Source organism: Electrona antarctica (genome assembly GCF_951216825.1).
Source record: "Electrona antarctica genome assembly, chromosome: 11".
Lineage (NCBI taxonomy): Eukaryota > Metazoa > Chordata > Actinopteri > Myctophiformes > Myctophidae > Electrona > Electrona antarctica.
In genome coordinates, this window is record NC_136792.1 from 50211760 (window position 1) to 50229464 (window position 17705).

At 44.4% G+C, this 17705-nt stretch overlaps 1 protein-coding gene across 1 annotated transcript in view; it reads left to right on the forward strand.

Moving 5' to 3' along the window:
* Positions 1-17705, forward strand: part of pde2a (phosphodiesterase 2A) — a gene marked incomplete at its 5' end in the record, with an annotated part of 80710 nt that overhangs the window by 39870 nt on the left and 23135 nt on the right. The window contains 7 exons of the mRNA XM_079513900.1: positions 1782-1798; positions 4037-4148; positions 7139-7178; positions 11116-11179; positions 11401-11482; positions 11912-12086; positions 16866-16978. Of these exons, the coding sequence (XP_079370026.1) occupies positions 1782-1798; positions 4037-4148; positions 7139-7178; positions 11116-11179; positions 11401-11482; positions 11912-12086; positions 16866-16978 (603 nt within the window). The remainder of the gene's footprint in view (positions 1-1781; positions 1799-4036; positions 4149-7138; positions 7179-11115; positions 11180-11400; positions 11483-11911; positions 12087-16865; positions 16979-17705) is intronic.

Genomic DNA, 17705 nt, shown 5'->3' on the forward strand with positions numbered 1-17705 from the left:
GTTTTTTTTCAGAAAAACTGCCATGATTTAGAACTTAGAAGACATTTGTGGAATCGTCCTCCTGGTCTAAACGGGTTATGCAACCAGCAGCAGAAATGCATGCCAGCTCAGAGACTATATATTATCCAATTCATTTCAATTCAAAGGAGCTTTATTGGCATGAGAAAACAAACGTTTACATTGTCAAAGCAAGTACAATACGATAAAAACTGTTGACAATGGGGAAAGTGTATACAGTCGGAGTCGGTACGGCATTTTGTAAACAGAGCTATGTCACATTGCATCGTTATATTATACATGTTCTAGCAGGGTATAAAGCTTTTTTTGGAAACTAATAGCAGAAATTCTTTGCAGTCACTTTGAAACAAATAGCAACAATTCTTTGCAGTCACTTTGAAACAAATAGCAACAATTATTTGCAGTCACTTTGAAACAAATAGCAACAATTATTTGCAGTCACTTTGCACACACACACACACACACACACACACACACACACACACACACACACACACACACACACACACACACACACACACACACACACACACACACACACACACACTAGGGGCGACTGTGGCTCAAGAGGTAGAGCAGGTCGTCCAATGATCCATGGGTCGGCGGTTCGAATCCCGGCTCCTCCTGTGTACATGTCGAAGTGTCCTTGGGCAAGACACTGAACCCCAAATTGCTCCCGATGTGCTGGTTGGTACCTTGCATGGCTTCCGCCGCAATCGGTGTATGAATGTGTGTGTGAATGGGTGAATGTAATGCACAATCTATGTAAAGCGCCTTGGATAAAGGCGCTATATAAATGCACCATTTACCATTTTACCATTTACCACACTGCTCTTTAAATGTCTATCTACTCCACAAACTAGAAATATAACTTTTTTTCAATCCACTATAATTATTTGAAATTAGGATGCTTTATTATAGTTAAAGCCAGCCAGCGGCACATGAAGTAATTAGAATCAGCCCCGTCTCACCAGCTGCAGCGATGAAAGTGATGAGCACAATAATTACAGTCCAATTAATAACGATGGACCCATTCTGCATATAATGACTTTCTTACCTTCATTTATAGCCCATTGAGACTCGAGACCGGATTCTACAAATGTCTTCTTAAATCGTTAAAACGGTTGTCTGAAAACACATGTTGGGCGGGAACCCGTTTTGGTGTTTTAACTAAGCATTATGTTATACTTTAGCTATTGAAAAATAGCAGATCTACAAGCTCATAGCGCGCCACCGAGTGGCGCGCTATGAACTTGTAGGTCTGCTATTTTTGAAAAATCGTAAAAATGTGGCACAAATCTTTGAATATATATTCTTTCAGGGCGAATGTTTTTTCAGGCTTAAATGGGTTATAAACCTATGTTTCTATGTCCAGTGGTTCTCAAACTTTTTCACGTCAAGGACCCCCAGAATTATTTGTTTTCGGCCGCTAAACCCCATCTCACAATATGTTGTTCCAGCAGGGACCCCCCGTCCCCGAAAGCAAAGATTTCAGTTAAAAACCTTCGACTGTGAAAGAATATCATATCGCGGCACTCAGCGCTTGTAGATCTGTTATTTTTTAAGGTTTCAAATAATGGTTAAAGTGGTTAAAAGCTATAAGGTGACACAGATGCGTTCCACTTCTTAATAGGTTTAATTCTTCGCCTAGCACTTCGCCAATATAAGTCCTATATGTAGAAGAGCCGCCATTGGACTGAAGCCCCATGAAGTGAACGGAATTGTCGTATTTCAATGGCTCTGGTGCCCTCGAACATTCACAGTCAAACACCACGCAGGTGTAAGTAATTATCATCTCTACAGTAACTGTCATATTCTGAGGAAGACATTGGAAAACGTCTTGTATAATGCCCTGCTTTTGTCCCCTGGGGGATATTCGTCTTCACAGTTTGTTCCAACAGAAGAAAAAAAAAACACATTTAATTTACCATAATAGCACGCGACACCATAACACCAAGACAATACATCTCCAGTCTCAATGTAGCCTATATATATACACAGAACCAGTGGTGGAGAGCAACGTATTGTACTACTACTTATTGACTTATAATCCTTTTCTTTTTAATAGGTTTAATTAGCGTAAAAAATGACAGGTTGTCGGTTTCATTCCCCTTTTACTTTAATTTACTTTATTTGTTTATTTTGATGGGACAAGCATATTAATGAACATTACAAATCAATGCAACGTAAATTCACCGGAATTAGCAAAGATGCTAAATTTCATCCGTATAGTCCCCGGACATTGAACACTAAACACAGCTGACATAACAAGACATGAGAGGACAGCAGACAAAAAACATGCATTTCCAACACAGTAAAAAGAGAAAATGAGAAAAAGATTAAAACTATTGTGGACTGACAGTCATGCGTAAGCACAAGACTGGTTGTTTTTTTAGCCACTGTTTCAATTGACCTTTAAAAGCTGTGAAAGTGGGGATCTAGCTCCCTCAGCGTGACAGGGAGCCCATTCCAGTATTGACAACCTTTGATGGAAAGAACATTTTGACTGAAGGTAGACTTTCTGCCATAGACCTCACAGGAGGTCGTCCCCCCCCCCCCATCCCTGTCTGTCACCACCACAGTACCGTGCACTGTCCTGACGATGTTCCCTCCAGAGCCATATAGCTGAGAGAGTTACGACATTGATGGGGTCAGAAAACTGAGCGCTCGAACGCTGTTCATGCAGCCTGGATGGAGAGTGACAAGCTAGAGTTTGAAATACATAGTTTTCAACGAGGGCGGCACAAATATCAGCAGTGTGCAACATGACAACTGTTTTAAAGTATTGCACACTGACAACTAAAGTCTCTGTAATGTTTATGTTGTACTATTACTAAAAAAAACAATCTAAAATAAAAGGGATTTAAGATCATTGCATTCTGCCAACTTCCGGTCCAGGACTTTGTCATTCTTCGCCTAGCACTTCGCCAATATAAGTCTATATATAGAAGAGCCGCCATTGGACTGAAGCCCCATGAAGTGAACGGAATTGTCGTATTTCAATGGCTCTCATGGTGCCCTCGAGCATTCACAGTCAAACACCATGCAGGTGTAAGTAATTATCATCTCTACATGTACAGTAACTGTCATATTCTGAGGAAGACATTGGAAACGTCTTGTATAATGGTCTTCTTTTGTCCCCTCTGGGATATTCGTCTTCACAGTTTGTTCCAACAGAAAAAAAAACACATTTAATTTACCATAATAGCGCGCGACACCATAACACCAAGACAATACTTCTCCAGTCTCAATGTAGCCTATATATATACACAGAACCACTGGTGAGACACGCAGCAAAAGGTTGTCGGGATCGGGACTCGAACCCGCGGCACGCTGTCAGGTTGGAAATTAGCAGCCTGGGTGCCCATGGACCGCTAGGCCGGTCCGGGCCTGTAATTCATATCATTGCAAATGAAAGTATTTGTAAATAATTGGGTAAAACTGCAGCTTTAACCCATTTAGGCCTGACGTCGAAATTAAAAAGAAATCTTCTAAATCCTCCAGTTTTCTGAAATAAATATTTTCACGATTTTTCAAAAATAGCAGACCTACAAGCTCGTTCCCGCCCAAAATGGGTTAACGAGCCCACTATTGTAAAAGAGACTATTGCACCGTTTACTACTGTAGTTCAACGTTGCATGCTTTTCAGTCCAATAATCCAAACGCTTGCTCGATGTTATTTGTTATGTATTTACAATAGGCAGTGCACTGCCGACCAGAGGTGTGCAACTGATGCCCTCTGCTGGCGAGGAAACGGCATGTCAGTTCTGTACACTATACAATGGTTCCAGCATCTGTGTGTGCATGTGCACTGTGACACTTACACAGAAATTCAATAAATAGTGAAATTAAATAATCTGATCTACAAGCTCACAACTCATGCGTGATGTGACGGCTGTGAGCTTTTCGATCGGATACGTTGGTACAACATAGTATAAGATAGGGTTTCAGTGGGTCTAACCAGCTCTGTGTGTGCGTACGTGCATGTGTGCGTGCATGTGTGTGTGCTCCTCTCCAGACACACCCAGGCAGACGAGCATGTGATCCAGCATTGTTTCTGCTACACCTCCACCGTGCTCACCTCAACGCTGGCCTTCCAGAAAGAACAGAAACTCAAAGTGGAGTGCCAGGTAACACAAGCGTGCACGCACACACACACACGCACACACACGCACGCACATATACACACCAGACCGTGACCCTGTGGTTAGAGTGTCCGCCCTGATACTGGGAGGTCAGGGTTCGATCCCCGGCCGGGTCATACCAAAGACTGTAACAATGGGACACAATGCCTCCCTGCCTGGCACTCGGCATCAATGGGTTGGATTGGGGGGGATCAGTCCCTGCTTGGCACTCGGCATCAATGGGTTGGATTGGGGGGGATCAGTCCCTGCTTGGCACTCGGCATCAATGGGTTGGATTGGGGGGGATCAGTCCCTGCTTGGCACTCGGCATCAATGGGTTGGATTGGGGGGGATCAGTCCCTGCTTGGCCCTCGTTCCAATGCCAGTGAGTCGATGTAATCCCTCCATCTGCGCCTTGGTCTGCCCCGAGGTCTCCTCCCAGTGGGACGTGCATCGAGGACCTCCCTAGGGAGACGCTCGAGAGGCATCCTAACCAGATGCCCGAACCACCTTATACAGTAAGCTATAAAAGCCTTGGTGTGGCGTATGAATCCGACACGTTTCTTCAAGTACTTCTTGGAATAGTTTGTTTGGTATATCCATCTTTTATTCCAACTCGTAGCGAGACTAAAAACAAACGGGGCGGACCATAACTCTTTTGGGAGGGGACCCAAACAATGCGACGGTATGTTATTTATATTATTATTTTCATCTGGTCTAAACCGACTGGTTTAAACTGGTCTAAACTGCTCTAGACCGGATCACATGCGATATAGTAACCTGGTTAGGTCCTTGCTGATGCTGGCTCCACCCTCAGCCCCCATCCTTCTGTCATTCCAGGAAGAACTCAGCACCAGCCAGGTAACGCCAAACAAACGGGAATGAATTAATAGAACTTTAACCAACAACTTTAACCCATTTTGACCTGAGATCAGATTCTAAAAAATGTCTTCTACATCCTGACAGTTTTCTGAAAAAGCTATGTTTCTATGTCAGTCGTTTTTCGATTTTTCAAAAATAGCAGACCTACAAGCTCATAGCACGCCACTCGGTGGCGCGCTATGAGCTTGTAGATCTGCTATTTTTCAATAGCTAAAGCACAACATAATGCTAACGCCAAAAGGGGTTCCCGCCCCAAAATGGGTTAACTATAACCATCAAACCAAGTAAAACGAGTGCTGTGCAATACTCAACAAACGATACTAAAAACAAAACAAAGTTGGGTTTGATGCATTTTGAAGTTAACTCATCCATCGCCACTAGGGGGCGCCAAAAGGCCCAGACCGCCACCATATATCTTTTATTTTATTTTATATATTTTTATTTTTTTCAAAAAAAAAGTAAAAAAAAAAAAAAATCTTTTTTTTTTTTTTTTTTTTACCATGTTATAAAACACGAAAAACACGTCCTTGGCGCTCCAGGACATCATGAAAAAGAAGTTAAATAAGTCCTTGGCGATGGATGAGTGACTCCGCCAGATGGGGCAGCAGAGAGTACACTGGGTTCCCCCCCTCCTGCTCCCATCTGGGAACTCTCAGGAAGACTTGATGCCCGGCCACAAAACGGCCTGGCCAATCTGCGGCAGCTAGAGGCGGGATCAAGGCAGCACTGTGTATGCCTTGATCCCGCCTTTAGCTGCCGCTGATTGGCCAGCAGGAGGGGGACTCTCACCCAGTGTACTCTCTGCTGCCCCATCTGGCGGAGTCAGGTTATTTTGAAGTGACTGCAGATGAAAACTAACAGGAAAAGTGTGTTCCTCGATCGGAGCGCATAATCCCCGGCAGGCTGTGTCGCCTAGCCCTGCAGGTCTCTCTCTGTAAGTCGTGGTCATCAGGGTCGTGAGGAAGCTTTTCACGTTCATGAAAAGTCTGAATGATGCAAGTTTTCCATACAGTTGGAGGCCATCGATATTGTCCCTTTCTTTTTGCTGAGGTTTGCGTGATCTGCGCAAAAGGACAGTTAACCCATTTTGGGCGGGAACCCCTTTTGGTGTTTTAAACATTATGTTATAATTTAGCTATTGAAAAATAGCAGATCTACAAGCTCATAGCGCGCCACCGAGTGGCGCGCTACGAGCTTGTAGGTCTGCTATTTTTGAAAAATAGTGAGAATATTTATTTCAGAAAACTGGAGGATTTAGAAGGATTTTTTTAAATTTTGAGGTCAGGCCTAAATGGGTCAAATGATAAGGGACAATATCGGTGGCACCCAACTGTATGTACTCCAAAGGTGATGACGTGTACATTGTTCTGAGTTTATGGATACAATCGGCTGTGTCTGAGAGATCTACGCACGCACGCACGCACGGACAAGGGTGAAAACATAATCTCAGTGGTGGAAAAAGTACTCCAGTGTTTTACTTAAGTAGACGTATCAATACTCATACTGTAATGTAGAAATACTGGAAAATATTGGAATAAAAAAATCTACAAAGTTGACAAATAATTGTCGTGGACTAAAAGTACAACATTTGCCTCTGAGATGTAGGCCTAGTGGAGCAGAAGAAAATACTGAAAATTTGACATACTCAAGTAAAGTACAAATACCTCAAAATTGTACTCACAGTAAGTACAGTTACTTAAGTAAATGTACTTGGTTACTTTCCACCACTGCCTAATCTCCGCCTCCCTGCTTGGTGGAAATAACTGAACAAGTGCTATATAATAGGGGTGTGTGTGTGTGTGTGTGTGTGTGTGTGTGTGTGCGTGTGCGTGTGCGTGCGTGTGTGTGTGTGTGTGTGTGTGTGTGTGTGTGTGTGTGTGTGTGTGTGTGTGTGTGTGTGTGTGTGTGTGTGTGTGTGTGTGTGTGTGTGTGTGTGTGTGTGTGTGTCTGCTCGCACTGCAGGCTGAACTTTAATGTGTGGCAATGGTCAGGGCCATCACTCACACACACACACACACACACACACACACACACACACACACACACACACACACACGCCGTGTTGTTACCCAGGGAGCTCTTCAATTGCACTCTCGCTCTGCTTTTCTCCGTAGGCACTCTTACAAGTTGCCAAGAATCTCTTCACACACTTAGGTGAGTGTCTCTCTCTCTCTCTCTCTCTCTCTCTCTCTCCGTCCATACCTCTCTCAGTCTCTCGCCCTCTCCATCTGTTTTTGTATATGATCGTCTGTTGTCGGGAGGGAAACCTCACATATCCAAAACTGTTATACATCCCTGGATTCAAATTCAAAAACAGCAAAAACAAAAACTACAAGCTCTTGTGGATCTGCTACTTTTGAAGCATCTGTTTATTCATTTATTTATTATTTGGGACTTATTTGGTAACGAAAGCTTTCACCTGGAGCTCCATAGATGGAGACAACCTAGAGCTCCATATATGGAGACAACCTAGAGCTCCATATATGGCAGGGCCGGATTAACACCTCTGAGGGCCCCTGGGCACTGAAGCTTGAAGGCCCCCCCTTCACGCACGCGCAACATTTTTGCTGTTTCGGAGCCGTTTTGGGGCAGTTTCATGCCGTTATATTGGCCTATTTCCGGTCGCCTACCCCCCCCAGAGTGACAGCCAATCTAGCGCATTGTTGCTGCTTTACACACAATTGCACTTTTCAGCTGCCCTTCTCACCAACAATAAAACACTAATCTTTTTAGACACCATTTATTTAATTCGGATTAGCATGGACATTTTCTGTGGAGCTAAAAAAACAAAAACTTTATATTTTTGTTTTTTTAGCATAGTGCCCATATGGTAGATCCGGCCCTGATATATGGAGACAACAGCGACATCCAGCACTGACATCATGCTAATGTATAAATGTCATATATGGGTTTACACGGCTGGCCTCGTCATCGTGACACGCACCCAGTAAAACCTTATATAAGAAGAATCTGAAGAGGTTTAGGAGGAGCTAGCAGCAACCACGAGACGGAATATCTGGCCTCACGACGCAGGTATAACGTCGCGTAAGAGGTTTCGGCATCCCGGTTAAGTTCTAATCGGACGCCACTGCGGCGGGTCCTAGGCAGCCCAGGCAACCAGCCCTAGTTTGAGTTAGTATTTTATATGGTCCTATATGGTAAGAATCTGACCTGATATACAGAGTGAGCGATGTTCCGCTGGGCGGCACATCCGAACGGAGGACCAAACGCATACCGCTGTGCTGCCGTCGCAGTGAAGCGCGAGGTGTTCGCCTTTGGAGGTGCTCACGACGGAAACCGCGATCGGATGGATGTGAGCGTCTTCAACACGGTGTCTCTGCGCTGGACGACGTTGACCCCGGAGACACGTGGAACAGGAGAAGAAGGTCACCTCGAGGGTCCCTCCTATCGCCTCGGCCACACGGCTGTGCTGATAGAAGATGTCGTCTACATCTGGGGAGGCTATGGGGGAGGGGAGCACCGCCACATGATTTATTCATGGGATGTGGACACCCGTCTGTGGGTCAGAAGAACCAAGGCTTCTGGGACTGTTCCAGACGGGAGGTGCAACCACTCTGCGTGTGTCCTGGGGAAGGTCATGTATGTCTATGGACGCTTGTGGCATCCAAAGCTTGGCTGCAAAGACATGTACAAGTTGGACACCGGCACAATGGTCTGGACTCTCGTTAACACCGGAGGAACTCCACCACATGCCTCATCAAGTCACTCTGTCACCATAATCGGGACGAAGGTGTTTGTATTTGGGGGCTTTGTATCTGCGGTCCGCTCCGACAACAACATCGGTGTGTTTGACACTGACACCAGCTGCTGGCTGAGAACACCTTCTGCCCAGCTGCTTCAAGAGGGACGGCACGGTCACGCAGCATTTGTCTACAATGGAGAGCTGTACATATATGGTGGTCATGCCCGGAACCAGACATCCCAGGATCTGTGGAAATTCAATCTAGAGGCCTTCTCCTGGAAGAAGGTCGAGCACAAGGGGAAACCCCCATGTCAGATGTATTTGACGTGCTGCTGCATGGTGGGAGATCGACGTTTCTTTCTCTTTGATAGATCGCACAACCCTGCAGAGGACCTGTTTATCTTAGACCTAAATCCTAGTCTGAAGACCTTATGCATGTTTGAAGTTATTCAGTACGGTCTGAAGTGGTCGGAACTCAGGCGCGACATCAGGCAAGAACTGGGAGCCATGACTGTCAGAAAAATAGTCATAAAAAATAAAAAATAAAATGAAATACATATATGAGGCAATCTAAAATCCCCCTATGGGGATTATAATGCAAATAAAAACGACTTGAACCCGTGGACTTAGCGCCCTCTACCGATATTGACATCAGACTTTGGTGCTCTATGGTGTTTGTGTGGACTGTAGTCCAGGGCCGTGCAGAGAGCAGTGGGGGGGCAGGGGCTCAAACTCCAGAAAAGGGCACATGTGTGCGCGCGCTGTGGATGATTTTTGGGGGTGCCCTTTTTGTGGAGGTCCTTCCCTTGTGCCATTTCATGTCATTGGACAGTAAAATAAGCAATATGTTCTCATTAGTCTGAAACTAAAACTGACTGATGGCAGATTAAAAGATAATTCATTATGATAGTGGAATTTATCATTACTTGTCAAATGTTCGTCTTGAAGGGCCAATGGCACTCATTGCCCCCCCACACAAGCCCTTATTGGTCCCCCACACAAGCCCTTATTGGCCCCACACAAGCCCTTATTGCCCCCCCACACAAGCCCTTATTTGCCCCCACAAGCCCTTATTTTCCCCCAAATAAGCCCTTGTTTTCCCCCCACACAAGCCCTTATTGGCCCCCACATAAGCTCGTATTGGCCCCCCACACCACATGTCCTTATGTGGCAAATTTTTTTATTATTTGGGACTTATTTGGTAACGAAAGCTTTCACCTGGAGCTCCATAGATGGAGAAAACCTAGAGCTCCATATATGGAGACAACCTAGAGCTCCATATATGGATACAATAGCGACATCCAGCACTGCACCATTTACTGACATCATGCTAATGTATAAATGTCATATATGGGTTTACACGGCTGGCCTCGTCATCGTGACACGCACCCAGTAAAACCTTATATAAGAAGAATCTGAAGAGGTTTAGGAGGAGCTAGCAGCAACCTGCGTAGTCTTGTCGTGGAGAGATTTCACAGCATTCAGCACGAGACGGAATATCTGGCCTCACGACGCAGGTATATCGTCGCCTAAGAGGTTTCGGCATCCCGGTTAAGTTCTAATCGGACGCCACTGCGGCGGGTCCTAGGCAGCCCAGACTAGTTGACTAGTTTACTAGTCGTTTAACTATACCTATTATGTAAAAAAAAAAAAAGAAGAAAAAAAAGTTGTATGATATTTGTACATTTAAAAAACTGTGTACATTGGTGACTATAATCTAGCATTTTATCTGATCTTGAGGCCTACAAAAACGTGAAAAAATAAAAACGCCTCTTTTATTTTTTATCAACTAGTTAACTAGTACAAGCAAGGTCGACTAGTGGATTTACTAGCCGACTAGTTGAACAGTCGACTGGAGTTTGGAGAGCATGTACGGATATGGGAGAATGATGGGAGAAGCGGCAGATAATTGACCGCAGACTCAAACGTCTCCCTCGTGGGCCGTGTGGAGCCGTGGAGGGTCGTACAGGATCAATGACGGCCCATTAAACTGATCACTAATGGAGCACAATGAATGAATGTAAGATGTTCTATATGGACTAACAATGTGACCCCATGACCTGCAAATGTAACACTGACTGAGCGAGCCCACTGGGGACATACATTACACTGAACTCTTAACCTGTTTTGGGCGGGAACCCCTTTTGGTGTTTTAAACATTATTATGTTATAATTTAGCTATTGAAAAATAGCAGATCTACAAGCTCATAGCGCGCCACCGAGTGGCGCGTTATGAGCTTGTAGGTCTGCTATTTTTGAAAAATGGTGAAAATATTTATTTCAGAAAACTGGAGGATTTAGAAGATTTTTTTTTAATTTCGAGGTCAGGCCAAAATGGGTTAACTCTCTCTCTCTCTCTCTCTCTCTCTCTCTCTCTCTCTCTCGTAGATGATGTGTCGGTGCTGCTGCAGGAGATAATAGTGGAGGCCAGGAACCTCAGCGATGCAGAAATGTAAGAGCTGTCCTTGAATGACCCCACATGAGAGAGAGAGAGAGAGAGAGATTGTGAATCGATTGGTGGAATTTATCATTATGAAAGCATGAAGTTGTGAAAATACACAAACTGTGTGTGTGTGTGTGTGTGTGTGCGTGTGCGTGTGCGTGTGCGTGTGCGTGTGCGTGCGTGTGTGTGTGTGTGTGTGCGCGTGCGTGCGTGCGCGTGCATGATTTCAGCTGCTCTGTGTTCCTATTGGATCATGACACCCATGAGTTGGTGGCCAAGGTGTTTGACGGTGTTTGCTTGGTTGATGAGGAGGTACAGTACACTCGCACATGTACAGTACAAACACGCACGCACACAGTTCTGGACACAGAACTGTGTGTGTGTGTGTGTGTGTGTGTGTGTGTGTACACTGTATGCACTGCAGTGAAACACACACACACACACACACACACACACACACACAGACGCACACACACACACTTCACTCACTCACATACTAAATTGTTTATACATATTATGGATTGCCATCTTCCATTGTTAAAGAGATGAATATAACTGTGCGTGTGCGTTCGTGTGTGTGTGTGTGTTTGTGTGTGCGTGCGTGCGTGCATGTGTGTATGCATGTGTGCCTGCGTGTGCGTGCCTCCGTGCGTGTGTGCCTGCGTTTGCGTGTGTGCCTCTGTGTGTGTGCGTGGCTGCATACCTGCTTGCGTACGTACGCGTGTGCGTGCGTGTGTGCAGAAGGAGTTCCGTATCCCGGCTGACCAGGGCATCGCGGGCCACGTGGCCACCACGGGTCAGATCCTCAACATCAAGGACGCGTACTCCCACCCGCTGTTCTACCGCGGAGTGGACGACAGCACCGGCTTCAAGACGCGCAACATCCTCTGCTTCCCCATCAAGGACGAGAACAACGGTACGAAGGTTCCTACCTACCGACCTATACCTACCGCTCTCACTCACACACACACACACACACACACACACACACACACACACACACACACACACACACACACACACACACACACACACACAGCTACAAACCGGCCAGGTGTGGCCATGCTACAAATCGGCCAGGTGTGGTCATGCTTAAGCATGTAACGATACACTCAACTCACTATATGATACGTATCACGATATGAGGTTCACGATACGATTTTTCACGATATTTTCAACACAATTATTTTCCAGACAAATGACCAAAAAATCTTTTTTTTAATGATTTATCTTCCCCCCCAAGCTTTTTTCACAATTTTTATTTAACTACATTGCAAACATAATTGCCTTCCTTGATGTATTAAAGAGCAACGAGCATCACCTGGGCACAGTCAGACACATACAGCTCCCCTCTGCAGTGCTCTGCTACTGAAAGTGACTTCACTGCATGGAGTCTGTCATTTCTCTCCAAAAGCTTGTGAATATGATGGAATATGATTACAGCTCACATTTCATATCACACACTAGCCCCCCCCTAAAGATTTTTTTTCCCCGATTTTTATTTTTAATACATCGATACATATCGTCGGGATATAATATCGATATATCGCGATATACGATATATCGTTACATGCCTACTCATGCTACATCGTGCGAGCGTATAGATGACAAGGGTCAAATAGCACAGGGAGCCGGTTAATTGTAAGAGAACGGGAGTGGGAAACAGTGCGACGAAAACCTTGACACTGATTGATTGGCGCTTTCCCCCGTGCCAGCGGAGCGTATATGAAAGTAGTTTGTGGCCAAAACGCTCCGCTGTGATTCACTATGAGAGCCAATGTCTGTCTGTCACGCTGCAAAGGACACGTGTCAGCTGTATACCTTCCTTCCTTCCGCTTCCCGAGAATGACTCGTAGCCTGTCACGAGCAATCGGACCTCTTAGCTTCTCAAGATGTGCGACCTTTTCACGGCTGTCTTTGCCGGGGCTTTGTCCTCGTCATGACAGCTTTGTGGCTGTGTGGGGGAAGCTCGGGTGTTTGAGTGACCGCTCGTCACGACAGCTGTGGCTGTGGGGAAAGCTTGGGTCTGCTGAGTGACCGCAGAGAGTTGATGTCACCGTGATGTAGTTTCAGAAGACACCGTTCCGCACCACTGGACCATACGTCCTACCACTCAATTTTCTGTTTCATGGCTGCTGCTCTCTTCTCTTCTCTTCTCTTCTCTTCTCTTCTCTTCTCTTCTCTTCTCTTCTCTTCTCTTCTCTTCTCTTCTCTTCTCTTCTCTTCTCTTCTCTTCTCTTCTCTTCTCTTCTCTTCCCTTCCCTTCCCTTCCCTTCCCTTCCGTTCCCTCCCCTCCCCTTCCCTCCCCTTCCCTTCCCTTCCCTTCCCTTCCCTTCCCCTGGCTTTCTCTCTCCATCCGTCTATCTCATTGCAACTTTACATCTTTCCCATTTTCTAGCTTTCTACCTCCTTCTGCCTATCACTCTCTCTCTCGCTCCTTCTCTCCTACATTCTAACCCTCCCCCCCTTCTCTCTCCCTTTTTAAATGTTTTTTTGTTTTGGCTTTCGCCTTTTTATTTTATTTTTGTATGGAGGGACAGACAGTAGGCTGACAGGAAATGGGGAGAGAGATGGGGGGGAAGACATGCAGTAAAGGCCGTCGGGATCGGGAGTCGGACCCCGCGGCACACTGCCTGGATTGCCAGCCAAGGTTCCTGGACCACTGACCACTCTCCCTTTTATAGTGCTGCACGATTCTTGCTAAAATGTGAATCTCCATTTTCATCCACAAGAATTGAGATCACGATTCTCATTTCCTTCCACGGAAATATGTATTGTTTTTAGTCTGTAGTTGTACTCTGAACAGTACTACATTCAAAATATGGCACCTGGTGGCTTTAAACAGACAACATCAAAGTGCTCAACTTAAACCTCTCTGAAAGTCTCTCTCTTGTAGCAAAAAACATAATTAGTATTAAACTAAAATGAATTGGAGAGCCAACTATAGTGCTGCAACGTTCTTGCCCAAATTGAGATCGCAATAGGTGTCTTAATCTAGATCGCAATCTTCTTATTTTTTCTTTCTTCAATTATTCCATTTAGGACTGAGACCAGATTCTACAAAATGTATTAAAAAATGTATTTTGGCGGGCCTTGATGCTGTTGTAATGGCAGATTTTATACTTGCTGAAAATAGCCGATCTACAATCTCACAACGCGTCGCAGCGCGACGGCTATTTGTAAAATGACTCACATTTTAGTCTAGTTTTAATCTGTTGACGAAATTGTCAATATACATTTAGTCTTAGTTTTAGTCATCATAGCTTAGTTTTCATTTAGTTTCCATTTAGTTTTCGTCAGTGAAAAAAGGTAGTCGACGGATATATTTCGTCTTAGTTTTAGTCGACGAAAACAACACTTGTCTGGAGCTCTCTGGTGGAGCTGTTTCCCCCGCGACCCGACTACGGATAAGCGGTTGAAGATGGATGGATGGATAGTCGTTGAGCTTGTTGATCTGATTCTTTTGTTACTTTTGAACCAGTGTTATCGTCGACTAAAACTAAGACGAAAAATGTTCGTCGACTACCTTTTTTTGCTGACGAAAACTAAATGGAAACTAAATGAAAACGAATCAATGATGACTAAAACTAAGACTAACCATATTGACAATTTCGTCAACAAATAAAAACCAGACTAAAGTGTTAGGGACTAGTGGACAAGAGATCCAGTATAAGTCATTCTAAAACGGTTAGTCCCAATACTTGATTCTGATTGGCTGGTTACCGTCACGTGACCGTTGTAAATTTCACCGATAACCCACACCTTCAATCACTTTATATCATTCGCAGCTGATTCCGCATCTCTGTAGCTGTACTGGGGAAGGGGAGCGCTTGATTGCCTTACGAACCCATGCCGTGCGGGCGTCCGCCCGGCTCATATGACTGTGAATGTGTGGCTCCAGGCAGCCCCGTAAAGACATCAAGCGCTATTCTCCCGTCACATAGCCTACTTGCCAAGCAAAATAATGAAGTGATGTGGCTCGCTCTGGTGGCGCAAAGCGTAGCTACTTTTGTGCATTTAGTAGTTTTATTAGGTTAATATTGCTATATGTTTGTAACCGTTTTAGAAAAGCAATAAGCCACTCGAGGCCCCAGCTTACCGGGTATTTTACAATTGCTGGGAGGTAGAAGACCCTCCGCTGCGCGTCGGGTCTGCCTACGCCCCCAGCCATTGTAAAATACCCGATAACCTGAGACCTCTCGTGGCTTATTGCTTAATTTTACACTTGGTTGCATGCGACGCATTGTGAGCTTGTAGATCGGCTATTTTCAGCAAGTGAATAAAACAGCCATTACGACGGCATCAACGCCCACCAAAATATTGTTCGACTAAATCAACCGTAGATTTAGTCGACTAAAATCTTATGATATTTAGTCGACTAAAACTAGACTAACACTAAAGCATTCCAGGTGACTAAAATGTGACTGAAACTAAATGAGAACTATTGAAGAGACTATGACTAAAACTATAAAATCAAAATGTGCTGCCAAAAACAACACTGTTTTGAACGTGAGTCGTGCACGTCGAGAATAAAACAGAAAGATACGCCCGCACACTGTTGATCTGCTGAGTACGAGAGGATCCCTTATTATCACAACCTGTGCCAGTGTCGAGATGTCTCTACTTTGGGTACTACCTGTGCCAGTGTCGAGAATCCCATCATCCGTTGATTCTATTAACCCATTTTGGAGGTCGATAAAAAAAGGCTTCTAAATCCTAACATTTTCTGAAAAACCCATGTTTCTATGTCAGTGGTGCTCAACCTTTTTCATGTCGAGGACCCCCAGAATTATCTCTATTGGGCCACGGACCCCCATCTCAAAATATGTAGTTCCAGGGAAGTCCCCAGAAGCAAATATTTTCGTTAAAAATGTTCGCTCTGAAATATATATTCAATGATTTGCGCCACATTTTAACGATTTTTCAAAAATAGCAGATCTACAAGCTCGTAGCGCGCCACTCGGTGGCGCGCTATGAGCTTGTAGATCTGCTATTTTTCAATAGCTAAATTATAACATAATGTTTAAAACACCAAAAAGGGTTCCCGCCCAGAATGGGTTAATCCAGAATGAATACCCTTATATCAATATCTCCCGAGTAGTAGCTTCTCCGTCGCTATAGGCCTACGGTTCCCAAAGTGGGGTCCGGGGACCCCCAGCTAAATTATAGTTTGGAACCAAATGGACCATTACGGGTCTGTATTAACTCAAAGTTAAATTAACATTGATTTTACAATATGTGACCAGATGTGACTGTCACCAGAGGAGAAAAACGGCATTGTCTGAAAGAAATGTCAGATCTGAAATCGATGTGCAAATATGAAATAAATGCTTAAACATGTAGCTAGTTGTAATGTTAAGAGTCCACAGAAGTGAACCTTTCAAGCCTGTTTTCTCAACTGTTTTCTGCAAGACATTACTCTATAAGCCATATCTCCAAAACTGGGGGGTCAAACTGAACCAACCAATATGGCAATTTGAAGCTATGATTCCCTGCTTCCATGTGATATTAAAAAATATATATGACCAAAAATCCAATGGCAGCCCCTCAGTCAAATTTGATCACAATACATTGCGGATCCCAGAGTAATGCTATTAAAATGGGGGACTAGTTGAACAGTATTTGTATTCCTTAAGGTGGTTGTATTCCATCCTCAATCTCTCTCTCTCTCTCTCTTTCTCTCTCTCTCTCTCAGAGGTGATCGGCGTGGCGGAGTTGGTCAACAAAACCAACGGGCCGTGGTTCAACCGTTTCGACGAGAACCTGGCATCCGCCTTCTCCATCTACTGTGGCATCAGCATCGCCCACGTGAGTCTGGTGGAAAGTAACCAAGTACCTTTTCTCAGAGTACTATTCTTAAGTACAATTTGTATGTGTTTGTACTTTACTTGGGTATTTCCAATTTCAAATACTTTTACTTCTACTCCACTACATCTCGGAACCAAATATTGTGCTTTTACTCCACTATCGGAAAACTTTAGTTTCTAGTTATACTTTGGAGATTTTGATTATCATTACAGAACACACATTAACCACATCAGCCCTTTGCACATTTCAGCCATTTGAAAATACACTGTACTTTTGACCAAATACATTTGATTGAGGAGAGACTTCTGCACACTCGGCTTACTAATAAAAGCAGGTGTGTCGGCGACAAAGAAGCATACCGCAGACACGTAGGAGAAGGAGGGAGACCTGCACACTGCCACTTGCTGGTTCAAGAGCTTTTTATTTAATGTCCACAATAATATGCAACGTTTCGGTCTTTAGACCTAAAGACCGAAACGTTGCATATTATTGTGGACATTAACCCATTTAGGCCTGACGTCAAAATAAAATAAATGTCTTCAAAATCCTGACCGTTTTCTGAATCTGTTTCTGTATCAGTGGTGCTCAATATTTCACATCAAGGACCCCAAAAATTATATGTAATATGTCTCCGCCCCCCATCTGAAAATATGTTGTTCCAGGGACCTCCGCAAAAGCAAAGATTTGAGTTAAAATGTTCACTCTGTAATAATATATATTCAAAGAT